The sequence below is a fragment of the Hyperolius riggenbachi genome, chromosome 1, assembly GCF_040937935.1.
Source record: "Hyperolius riggenbachi isolate aHypRig1 chromosome 1, aHypRig1.pri, whole genome shotgun sequence".
Lineage (NCBI taxonomy): Eukaryota > Metazoa > Chordata > Amphibia > Anura > Hyperoliidae > Hyperolius > Hyperolius riggenbachi.
The window spans coordinates 423200905-423214316 of NC_090646.1; the positions used below are offsets into that span (position 1 = coordinate 423200905).

At 43.2% G+C, this 13412-nt stretch overlaps 1 protein-coding gene across 2 annotated transcripts in view; it reads left to right on the forward strand.

The window, feature by feature from the left end:
* The window catches only part of CEP78 (centrosomal protein 78), a 70155-nt gene that overhangs the window by 29777 nt on the left and 26966 nt on the right, over positions 1-13412 (forward strand). For both annotated transcript variants that reach the window (XM_068236727.1, XM_068236735.1), the window contains exons 9-11: positions 2809-2908; positions 5982-6114; positions 10907-10946. In XM_068236727.1, coding sequence (XP_068092828.1) covers positions 2809-2908; positions 5982-6114; positions 10907-10946 — 273 coding nt within the window. The remainder of the gene's footprint in view (positions 1-2808; positions 2909-5981; positions 6115-10906; positions 10947-13412) is intronic.

Genomic DNA, 13412 nt, shown 5'->3' on the forward strand with positions numbered 1-13412 from the left:
TCTGCCTATACAGCCCAGCCTCTGTTGCTATCCCAAACCCCACTAAGGTCCCCCTGCACTCTGCAATCCCTTTATAAATCACAGCCGTGCTGTGAGGCTGTGTTTACATCTGTAGTGTCAGTCTCAGCTGCTCCCCCGCCTCCTGCATAGCTCTAGTTCCTGCCCCCGTCCCTTCCCTCCAATCAGCAGAGAGGGAAGGGATGCAGGCGGGGACTAGAGTTCTGCAGGAGGCGGGGAGAGCAGCAGACTGACTTTTTTTTTTTTTTTTTTTTTTTTTTAGCTTGTCTTGGCTCCTGTTGCATGCAACAGGAGTCCCGGTCAGCAAGGCTATTAGCCCCGTGCACGGAAAAAGCGTGAGTGCCCTAAAGCACCCCCACAAAACGTGCACGAGTAGCCACGGGCCCCACAATACAGCAGGGCCCTTCCGGTTGTTCCCCGAAGGGAACCTTCCCCCTTTGCCATCGGCTCAGGGGGTGGCATCCTCCAACACCCGAGGGGTTGAAGGATCCTGGAGTCCTCCGAGGAGGACCCCTACTGTGCCCAGTGGTTACCCAAAAGGCCTGGCCATGTGGCATCCCACATGGTCCGGGTGGCTCCCCCGAGAGGGAGCCGGGTGGGAACCAAAGTCCCCGGTGTCAGCAAGCTGGCCCCGACCTTGCGGCCGGAGTGATAAAAATTCCGCACTCTCCCTAGCCAAAAGGGCGGGGAGCTGCGTTAGTTGGCGATGCATATGGGCAGTACAGACTGACACTATAGTGATAAACACAGCCAGCTCTGACAAGCTGTTTGTCAGCAGTGTGGCTGTGATTTATGAGGGATTGCAGAGTGCAGGGGGACCTTAGGGGGGTTTGGGATAGCAACAGAGGCTGGGCTGTATAGGCAGATCCAGCCTCTGTATGCAGATAACATTCTTCAAACCCACCTCGGGTTCTCTTTAAAGGGAAGCTTAAGTGCACTAGCAGCACCATGTGGTAAGAAAGGGTAATGCAATTCAGGTTCACAGTGCCAGTGTGCAAGGATTCTCAGGTTCCATACTTACCTGGGGCTTTCTTAAAGAGGAACTGTAACGACAAAACGGCCCCTGGGGGGTACTCACCTCGGGTGGGGGAAGCCTCCGGATCCTAATGAGGCTTCCCACGCCGTCCTCCATCCGTCAGGGGTCTCGCTGCAGCCCTCCGTGCAGGGGTGACGTAATATTTACCTTCCTGGCTCCTGCGCAGGCGCTCTTGACGGCTGTCGGCGCCGAAGTAGGCGGAAATACCCGATCGCCGTCGGGTCTGCTCTACTGCGCAGGCGCAAGTTTCCGGCGCCTGCGCAGTAGAGCGGACCCGACGGAGATCGGGTATTTCCGTCTATTTCCGTGCCGAAAGTCGCCACAGCGCCCCCGCTGGAGCCAGCAAAGGTAAATATTGAACTGACAGTCGGCTGCAGCGAGACCCCCGTGGGACAGAGGACGGCGTGGGAAGCCTCATTAGGATCCGGAGGCTTCCCCCACCCGAGGTGAGTACCCCCCAGGGGATCTTTTTAATGTTACAGAGTCTCTTTAAGATCCCTTGAGACCCTCACAGTCTCCTGGGTGGCTCCTGTCCCCAGCTGGACAGCCCAGGAGTCTGGTCGAGTCGTGCATGCGTGTCCCGGCCCTGCGCGTGCTGCTAATGCACTCCTGTGGCCGGGAGCATTCTGCCCATGCGCAGTGCTTACTGCAGCCCCAGGTAAGTATAAAACCGGAGACCTTTTCATCTCAGGTATACTTAAAGTTACACAATACAATAGCCTATCTAAAATCTTTTAAATTATAGAACGGGAAGGCAGGTAAATCATTTCCCCCACTGTTTTCCTGTCCCTGTTTATTTGCAAAAAAAAATAAAATCCTGAGCTAAACTTTTTCTTAACCTGGATGTCTAGTGTTCGTTCTATATCTAAATAAGATTGGGCTACTTGAGCACATTGTCATCTTGCTGCTGTAAAATGTGCTGTCAGTGTTCCATTTAGCAGCCATCTTGCTTTTTGCAAATCCTTGGCATTGCTTTATTTGCAGGATAGGATATCTTATACTTGCTCTAAGCTCCTGTTATTGGAATGTATATCAAGGTCAAGTAAAATCAGTGCTGCCCACTCTTCACAGCTTTTCATGTGGACAGCAGTGACAAAGATCAATTGCAAGTGAACAGCATCAAATGTATAAAAAAAAGGCTTTTGTGGAATCGTTTTTACTTTAGATCACAGGTGCCGGACTCTAGGCCCGGAGGGCCAGATCCATGCCAGTGTATAGGGTGAACTAAGAAAGAGAGGAATGTGTTCTACCTGATGGGCCACACCTTTTTTGATTCAGACCCATCAATTCATTTGAGCTGTGTCAAAAATGTGTGAGGACCTCGGCCCTCGAAGGACCGGTTTGTCATCTCTGCTTTAGATGGATTTAAAAAAAGAAAAAGAAAAAAAGGTGGCCATTAACAGTGCAATTTTAGCAAATGATCAAACTTCGGTCCAATAATAGTGATCGAAAGGAAACTATCGTAAATAATTGAATAGCCCCATAAATGGAGTTGAAAATATAAACAATTTAATCATTTAAAATAGAATTTATCCGCAAAATGTATTGATAATTCAATTGATAATAGGATAATTTGTGGTTGATTTGCACCATTATCACTCTACAATCTGATTGCAGTTATTGTACCAGAAAGTCGATCGTTTGCTAAAATTGCACCGTTAATGAGATTCTTTAGAGGCATTGTACTCATTCAGCAGAGTGGTCAGTCCATGAAGCCTATGCTGACTTTCATTCATATTCTCCTTTTCTAACAGTACAAATGGTTCTCATCTCCGTCATCAAAAGAAGGTCCAAAAACCAGGAGGTCTTCCAGTATGTGGAATGGGCTGAAAGGGAAGAACACTATACGTATTGGTATGAATATTATTCCCAGCACATAAAACTGTGATTGATTGTGGAAAATAACTATACTATACTGCATATCATACTGGAGTTGCATGTGTTACTGCTTGACAAGCAGTTGTCATTGCCTCTGAAGCCACACTGCCACTGTTGTGCCTAGATGCAGAGTTGTGTAAAAAAATTACAAAAAAAAAAAAAAAAAAAAACTACAAATACATTGTAGCTTACTAAGCCAGCATTCTTAAAAAATTAATACTGTTTCAAATTTCAGTAATATGCAGATAATGTCTTTGACAGACATACCGGTATTTCAAATGCAACCAACAAAAGAGTCAGATAGGTACTCTTTTTGCAACCAGACCAAAAACCTACAATCTTGTTCAAGAAACACCCCCTCCCCGCACACAAATTGACAATGGTTTTGCCCCTACTGAATTCCTCTTATTGTCTGTTGGCAAATAAGAGGAATTCCCTAAACAAGAGACCACACTCCTTCTGAAAAATCAGCCAAAACTTGTGTACAATGCCTCTTGTTGGACAACCAACCATAAGGTAGAACAAAATGTATCCTCTTCATATACTTGTCATTTCTTTTATTTTCAACAAGCACTCTCTGCTTTCTAACCTTGGTTATACCCCTTCACCATGTAATTCTGAATCAAATTAAAAGCAGCTCCACGATACTCGGCGTTTGTGGACGATATCCTGGATCAGGTCGCGGCTTGGAGATTTTATCAAGCTGGGACCAGTGACGTCCTGAGACCTACCAAGGCTTCCAAGTGAGGTGATGATACTGGAGGCAGTGGAAACACTTAAAAAAATTCAGATTTCTAGGAGGAGGTGACAAGTCAATTTTATAGTATGAGGCTGAGATCAGTTATGATGGTATTTTTCGTCATTGATCAGGGCACCGACAGAAAGGCATTTTAAGCACACGTTTCATATAATTTTTGTTTATTAAAAAAAATGGGAAACTCCTAGAAAACAAATGATATTTGATGAGCTCCATTACTCAATGAATCAGCTCATATAAATACATATACAATTACAATAAAAGGAAGCTTGGACATCTATCTTCTGCATCATGAAAGTGTCAGATGTGTTTTTCCCATCAGATCTATCATCTAGACCAGGGGTCAGGAACCTTTTTGGCTTAGAGAGCCATAAATGCTACATATTTTAAAATGTATTTTCCTGAGAGCCATGTAATATGTTTCAAACTGGGACAGTGCGCATGTGTAGTAGAGGGCTTATGTCCCTGTTGCCATGGTGATGTGTATATAGTTTATCCTCCGGGCAGCGGAAGTGTCAGACACTTCTCTTGGGTTTCAGCAACATCAGCAATTTACCCGAGAGCCAGGCAGGAAAAATACTAACTAACAGCTTGTACAATTAGCTAGTTGACTTGGGGGTTGATTCACTTTGTAGGACAAGATCCCTGTAAGTGACAGGCAGCCTATTGGGCCAATCAAAGTGTGGGGATCTCGTCCTACAAAGTCACTGGACCTGACAGGATCCAGAGTGGGACAATTGGAGTAGCCGTTCGTTTTGGGGGGAGTGCCAGTAAGTTAGTAGTGCATACTACAGCAGTAGAGTGCCTACTTTGAAAATGTTACTTACGCTGCCACACTAAGCTGCGCATCTTGAGCAGTGTAGCTTAGTGAATCAACCTCTAACTGGTTTGTCTGTGAGCCAGATGTAGCCATCAAAAGAGCCACATCTGGCTCCCAAGCCATAGGTTCCCTACCCCTGATCTAGGCTGTTTCAGCACTAAGGGTTATGCCAACAGTCTAAAGGATGTGCATCTCTGCCACCACAGTCCTTATACAGGATGGCGCATATAAATCCTGCCTCGGCTGCCTGCCACCAATGCGTGTATATAGGCTCCTTACTCGCTCCCATGTGCGTTTTCAAGGTTTGATGAATCAAGTTTTCATAAAGGCCCCTTGTGCACTGTCGCACCACGTTGCTCTCCACCATTCGCAAGGGCCCTGCAAGTCTATAGAGACTTGCACACTTCACGTGGTGCAACGCCATGGAAGTATCCAAATCGATGCAATGTGGATGCAAAGGCTGCAGTGCGTTACCGCATGATCTGTGCTTACCGCACAGATTATGCAGTAATGCAAATCAAAGGGTGACGCAGTAAGTTTGCATGGCGGGAGTGCAGGGCAGCATGCATACACGAACTGAAGGGAATCCCAGTGATGTACTTCCTGCCCAGCAGAAGGGGAGGTACTATGCATATGACCCTGACTCCGCACCGTGGCGCAGGGTCATATGAAGGGTGATTTCTCACCGCTGCTATTAGGTGTGCAACCGGCCTAAGATCATGTAGCTGTAGCTTTGACAAAGACCACCTACATTAAGATTGCTGCAAGCCATCTACACCTCTGCATAGCAATGGTATTCTATGATGGCAGATAACTTAAAGTATGTGCTGATAAAGTCTTGGTGCAGATAAGACCATACACTAGAAGTCCATCCTTAAAAGGATCAGAGCTGTTTTAGAAGCACAAGAGAGATATACAGGTGGTTTTAAAATTCAGGCTCATGATTGTGTTTATTAGCATGCTAATTATTTTATGGGGAACATTCAAGCTCATCCTGATTTCACTTTCCTGCTTAGTCAGGATATATGTCAAGCACAACGAAGACTCTTCCACCAAAAGCTTAAGTTGGCCACTAACGGTCCAATTTCTAGAGAAAAATCGTTTGAGCGAACAGAAATTATGAACGGAAGTGAAATCGTTCACTATACCATCAACAAGCCAATCTTTGCTTCCTATCTATCACAAGCAACAAGGAAATCCAAATTGGACGACTATTTTTACAATCATTCGTAATCATTTGTGCCCATTTATTTACAACCAATCCGATCAGAATTTCTGAGCGTTCTAACAATTTTTTGCTAGAAATTGGGTCTTTAGTGGCCACCTTTAGAGACATTTTACGCACACTTAAATACACTAACTCAACAGTAAAGTGCTACCATAATATATCTTCATTTCAAAAAATAAAATCTCTGTATTACATACAGTATAATATTAAGCGCAGCAGCTCATCTTAATGCATTTATTTACAGGTTTTGCTACTAAGAAGCCCAATGTTTCTGGAAAAAAATGCACAGCCAAGGAACTTTATGCCCCAGAACCAAAGCCCCCTGGAGTCAAGGGATTTCTTCCCTGGAGAACTGCGGAGAGAGCAAACAGACACAGGTAGAGGAATCCTATCACTGCTAGGGCTGGTTCACACTCGGATTGCAAAATGCAAGTGATAGCAAATACTGAAAAAACTGCAATGGAAAAAATGCAATTTGCGATTCTTGTTTGGGGTATGAGAATCGCATCACCGTTGCCCCCCAAATGCTATATGCATCGTGTTTGCAATTTATACAAATCGCTGTAGCATTGACAATGGTCCCACAGGGATATCATGTCGCAATGTTTTGCACATAGCCCGGCTTAGTGGTAATGTGTTTATTTGTTAAAAGAAACAAAAGATGCTGTAGATAATGCCTTTAAAGGAAACCAGAGACGAGATTACCTAAAAGATTTATACATACCTGGGGCTTCCTCCAGCCCCATGCGCACGGATCGCTCCCACGCCACCGTCCTCCGTCTTCTCCATCTTCGGTATTGCAATACTGAATATGTTGTATATATGATCACCTGTCCCTGTGGCCTTATGTACATAGGGATGACAGAAAGAGCTTTGAAAGCACGTATATTAGAACACGTGTAACATTACAAATAGTAATATGGATACAACACTTGGCAGACATTATTCAGAACAACATGGATCTAGGTTGCGGGGTACACTTTTTAAGGGGACTTATAAACTAAGGATTTCTGGGAGGCGAGGGGATTGGAGGAATGAACTTCTCTGCAAGGAATGTATGTGGATTTTTAAAATGGTACTCACCTCGGGTGGGGGAAGCCTCAGGATCCTAATGAGGCTTCCCATGCCGTCCTCCGTCCCAAGGGGGTCTCGCTGCAGCCCTCCGTACAGCGGCGACGTAAATATTTACCTTCCCGGCTCCTGCGCAGGCGCTCTGGTGACTGTCTGCTCTGAAGGAGGCGGAAATACCCGATTGCCGGCGGGTCTGCTCTACTGCGCAGGCGCAAGTCTCCGGCGCCTGTGCAGTAGAGCGGACCCGACTGAGATCGGGTATTTCCGTCTAGTTCCGAGCCGAAAGCAGCCACAGCGCCCCCGCTGGAGCCAGCAAAGGTAGATATTGAATTGACAGTCGGGTCTGTCGCCGGCTGTTCGGAGGGCTGCAGCAAGACCCCCGTGGGACCGAGGACGGCGCGGGAAGCCTCATTAGGATCCTGAGGCTTCCCCCACCCGAGGTGAGTACCCCCCAGGGGATCTTTTTGATGTTACAGTGTCTCTTTAATTTGATTTAAAACCTTTCTTGAAAAAAGCAGTATATAACTGAAAGATTTTGGGGGATAGGCTTTAAGATAGATCTGATAATAGAAATAGGTGTGGTGCATGGAGGGTGCATGAGTGAGAATATGTATCTCTCAGCACTGATGTGTTACCCTATGCTGTACTTGCTTCTTTCCCACTTTCATTGGCCTCCCCTGTAAATGATATCCCTGCATTGGTACTCATGGCGATATGCATGACCACAATAACCTCTTTTATGGATTTCTGTAGAGAAAAAACTAATTGGGGAGTGGACAATATTTGCTATAATATAGGATGCATGTCCTATATAAAGATGAGGAAATAAAGAATTATGCAGACTCCTTGCATTGAACAATGTGATGTCCCCTTTAAATGGCTTGCTGAGTTGCTTCGAGCTCCTGTGTTGATGCTGTGTGACATGTGACCAAGGGAGGAGGAGCCATAGGAAAAAGGAGGTATAAAGACAGACTGACACTGCCCCAATTTACATCCTGACAAATCGCCCAATCAAGGTGTGGGAAACGCGTCAATGGGCGGAGACTGTCACTGGAACACCCTCTGTATGCTGCATGCTGACTGAATGGCGGAATCGCTCTTTGGTGTCCATGTGTTCCGGCAAAGTTGCGAGACAGCTCAGTTCATGTAAGCAGAAGTGAGGGCTGCTGCATCAGCGCGGGATTTATATTGCTGGACTCTTAACCGGTGACTCAGTGAGCTTCAGTGACATCTGGCAACAGTGTGGGTACCAACTGAAGTGGATCAAGTGTCGGAGGTGACGAGATAAGAATACTATTAAACGGCTGTTTGTCCTTGTATTACTCTGACAGTGTTGTTATCTAAGCACTGGCTTGGAACTACAGTCTCTCTGCTGCAGAGTCGCTCCCACGTATTGCTGTTACACAGGTGGAACCTTTTGCCCCCTATGGGGTGCTTACTCGCTGGTCAAGTGACATCTTTATTGAACTGTGGCCATTGAAGTATGCAATGGGCGCCCAGGTTGTATGAGAGTGCGGCAGTGTGTGATATGCCGGCTTAGATTAGGTGGATACTGGTCAGAGCTATGTACATATCCTTTTAACGGAAAAATACAATTATTTTAATTTGTTTTAGATGGCTAATTTTCACATGTATTTAAGCTATATTGTGCAGTATTGAAATATTAATAAATCGATTTACCTGGCAACATATCGAGAGCCCTAGCCGTGTATATATTGTTCATTCTCCATCTTCTGTACCCAATCCCGTAACTTTAGCCAGTCTGCACAAGAGAAGTGCGCCCTCTACGTATCTCTCCAGCGGCTGCCAGAGAGATATGTAGAGGGCGCACTTCTCTTGTGCAAACTGACTACGACTGGCTGAAGTTTCAGGACCTGGTACCGAAGAGTGAGAAGACTGAGGACGGCGGCGTGGGAGCGATCTATGCGCATGGAGCTGGAGGAAGCCCCAGGTATGCATAAAACTTTTAGGTAATCTCGTCTCTGGTACACTTTAAAGACTAACTGCAGTTTTTTTGCAAGCTTTTGAAACCCTAAGTTTCTTCATTAGACATGATACATTCACCTATTGCTCTGAGTGGGATAGTTATTTGCAGCTGCCTTCTCTGTGTTGTAGGTGTTAGATGGTTCCACTTCCATCAAAAGGTGTACCATTAGCTCAGAACTATTATGTTCAACACAAGGAAATCACTTTTCTTTTCTTAAAGAGAATCTGTATTGTTAAAATCACACAAAAGTAAACATACCAGTGTGTTAGGGGACATCTCCTATTACCCTCTGTCACAATTTCGCCGCTCCCTGCCGCATTAAAAGTGGTTAAAAACAGTTTTAAAAAGTTTGTTTATAAACAAACAAAATGGCCACCAAAACAGGAAGTAGGTTGATGTACAGTATGTCCACACATAGAAAATACATCCATACACAAGCAGGCTGTATACACCCTTCCTTTTGAATATCAAGAGATCATTTGTGTGTTTCTTTCCCCCTGCATTTCTCATGCACTGAAGTTTCAGGCTGCTCTTTTCTTCCTGCAAACAGCTTTGCCCTTGTCTGTAATTCCTCACTATGTGAAAGCCCAGCCAGCTCAGAGGACGATTTATCCAGCTTGTAAAAGATAAGAGAGAAGAGAGAAGCTGCTCTAATCTAAATAACACAGAGGCAGTGTGCATAGAGGGGCCTGGAAGGGGGAGTTCATAGCAGAACCACAACACTGAAGAACTTGGCAGCCTTCCAGACACGGGCTGACAAGTCTGACAAGAGAGAGATAAGTTGATTTATTACAGAGACTGTGATAGTACAAAGTGCTGCAGTAAGCCAGAACACATTAGAATAGCTTTTGGAACTTGTAGGATGATAAAAAGCAGGATGCAATTTTTGTTACGGAGTCTCTTTAAAGAAATGTTGCAAGCTGAATGAGGCATTTAAGTTACATGCCTTTAAATGGAATCTCTTGTCAGATCTAGTAATATCTAGATTCTAATTTTCCACAAATATACAAAGATGTACAGTCCAGCATTGGAACCTTCCAACTGAAGTGAGTTTGGTTTGTGGGGAGTATTTAAATGTACTCTCCAGGAATGCAGGGAAATATCTTCCACTCAGGCCTTTGATTGTACACCCCTAGTAGTTACTCCCCTAACTGTAATGGGTGTTAAAGTACTAGTAAAATGAGACACTTCTAAAATATAGAGGGTAAGGAACACCATGGGGGAAGGGGAGGAAGGCGATGTTAAAATTATTACCATGGTTTGGAGATAGACCACTTACCTTTTATAATGAGCAGCTGGTAAATATAACACACAATTCTTTAAGGCCCCGTTCACACTACACACGTTTTCAACAACGTGTGCAATAAGCGTTTTGTGAGGTCCATAAAAAATCGATGATTTTCTATGGGACCGCATTCTATCCGTACGCGGTTTTGACATGCATTGTTGCATGCATGTCTGTGCGTAGCACACAGAAACGCATGCCAATGCAAGTCAAGTCAATCACTCAAACGCATGTGAAAAACGCATACAAACGCATGCATTTTTCTCTGCTCGTTTTTGATACGTTTCTGTGCGGAGACAACGCGAATGAGGCCTAATGGCACAATAGACAGTGTTTCACGAGTTTTATGCTCACAACATCTGGTACAGTGCCGTTTGTTTGGCTTATCTAGCATAAGCGCTGACTGTTTCGTTGTTCTTTTACCTGTAGCTGAATTAAAATATTAGTATTTTATGAATGCTATACAACTCCGGGAGAAATATTTTCTGGAATGTATACAGTGTTTTTATAATTAAATTATATGTAGTAGCTAAACCATGGAAACTTCTTTGCCTTTGAGGAACAAAGGAACACAGGGTTATTAATATAAATGATTCCTTTTAGAGTCATTTTGTTAGTTGGCTGCATGTTGTTTATATAGAGTCTGAATTAATAATCTTTGCAGAATTTTTCCCAACATTTTGTTATATAGTAACATACTGCATGTTCTTTAGATGTATTGTTTAGGCAGGTCCTTATACTACATGCATGTGGTGTAATATTGGATAATGTGTGACTAGTTATACAGATGTAGATGCAATAAAATGAATGTTTGTTTTGCTTCTAGAGACATGTCTCCAGAGCGTAGTCAGTATTCTCCCATGCAGGTAGGTGAAGTTTAATCTTTTTGAATACTTTTGTATTATATTGTCAGCATTACCATAGCAATCTCTTAGTGTGCAGTTATCATACAGTAACTGATATTTTAGTTAGATTAAATGTTCCTCATGCTTGTGAACTGCACCCCTGACCAATCATTCTTTGGCTACCAAAAGTAAAGGCAGCTTGGGTTTTTAAGAGATTTTTCAGGACAGAGGGTAACAAGAGACATTTATTCAGTGCTTTGGAAATGTATGATTGCTACGTGTTTAGCCACTAGAGGGCAGCACGGTTAAAGCAACAGAAATTAAATTTATATAAGATTATAATTTAGGATTATAAATTTTTATGTAAATCACCTGTAGCATTATATTTTTCATTGTCTCTGCTAAAAATGTTTTACTTTAGTTTCTTTATGTGCAGAAAATAAAGGCAAGTCTATTTATTTATACATCACAAAAAGTATTATTATGATGTATTTATATAATGTATTTATATAATGCTGACATCTTCCGTTGCGCATTTACAGAGTACATGGTCATGTCACTGACTGTCCTCAGAGGAACTTACAACCTAACCATACCACTAATCTAATGTCCTACAGTACCATGCTTTTATACAGGGGAAACCCAAAAAATTAGAATATTGTGCAAAAGTCCATTTTTTTCAATAATTAAACTTAAAAGGTGAAACTAATCTATGAGATAGGAACCCTTTGCAGGTGTTTTGGATTAATTAGCTGATTAGAGTCTGACACTTTGAGACTAGAATATTGAACATTTTCACAATATTTTAATAATCTGAGATTTTGATTTTTGGGGTTTTCACAAGCTGTAAACCACAATCATCAACATAACAAATAAAGGCTTGAAATATCTTGCTTTGCAGGTAATGAGTCTATTTAATTTTTCAAGTTTCACCTGTATAGCGTTGACATCTTCTCCAGCACTTTACAGAGTACATAGTAATGTCAATGACTGTATTTAAAAGGGCTCACAATCTAATCCCTACCGTAGTCCTAGTCAGATGTCCTGCCTTATAATTATTATGCATTTAGATAGCGCTGACAGCTTCTGCAGCACTTTACAGAGGACATAGCAATGTCACGGACTGTATTTAGAAGGGCTCACAATCTAATTCCTATTGTAGTCCTAGTCAAATGTCCTACCATATTATTATTATTACTATGTATTTATATAGCACTGACCTCTTATGCAGCACTTTACAGAGTGCATAGTCATGGTCAGGAGAATTGATTATCAGTACGATGGAGTATACAAAGTAATTCAGATGATTGTTGGATAATGCTATAACAATACTTTAACCTTCACTTTTAACCTGGTTTTTAATGTTAAGTCTAGAGAAAATACACTATTGAGGTAATAGACTAAATTACTTAGCCTTCTTTTCTCTGTAAAGTTGCAGAGAAGGCAAAACAAAGTAATTGAATAACCAATTTTTCTTCCCCCTACCTGCACATACACACGCCTTTTCCTACCTTGCAGGTATGCCGACAGAAATGGAAACTGTAACCATGTAGTCCTAGTAATATTCTGAAAGCTGCTAGAAATACAAACAGAAGAAATCTAAACCTAACATGCTGGGAAAATTCTGTGATGTCAGTGTTATGGAAATTGTACACACTAATAATCATCAGAAGTTCTGTCATTTCACTGCACTCCTCTGTCTAGAAGTAAAGCAAACAAATAAGTAAAGTAAGCAAGATCTGCCTGTCCATAAAGCCATGAGAAAGGACAATTGAATAAGAAGGCAGGAAGGATACACTGCATAATATATTTGTTGTGTTTGCTTTTTATAGTAATATCTGAAATATCCTATTACGCCAGGCAATTGAGGATTGTTGGTTGGTTCGTTCTTGATATCATCAAATTAGGATTAAATTCAGATCTGCCCGGTCTATACAGGGCTAGTGTTAATTGTATGTTTCCTAGCTGCTACCTCTTGTATATCAGTGTTCTCCCCAGGCTCTTTTAGCTGGGTGCTCCACCCGGCTAGTTTTGATGAGCACTCGGCTGTCATCGGCTCACCTCCTCCTCTGCTGTAAGCAGAGTTGTGCAGAGAAGCACTGGCCTTGCAATCTCTTATCTCGCCCCACCCGGCTCCTTTTTCATGCCACCCAGCTGGAAAAATTTCTGGGGAGAGCACTGTATATGATCTGCTTAGAGTAGGTTCACACTTGTTAAAAAACGTATCTGTGGCTCCAGTTTTTGGGCCGATTTGATTTTAAAATGATTTTAAACAGAAACTAGCTGGAGGGGGAGCAGGGAAAGGGAGACCCAGGTGAGGAAGGGGGATGACGACGACCCCCCTCCGCCCGCTGCAAGCCCCCGTCCTGGCTGCTACCCCCTCCAGCATGGCGGCCCCCACGCCCAGGGCTGGAGATATGTTTCCAGGAACTGGAAACGTAGGCTGCAAAAAGGTCAATTTTTTTAGAAAACGGGGAGGAAAAAAAA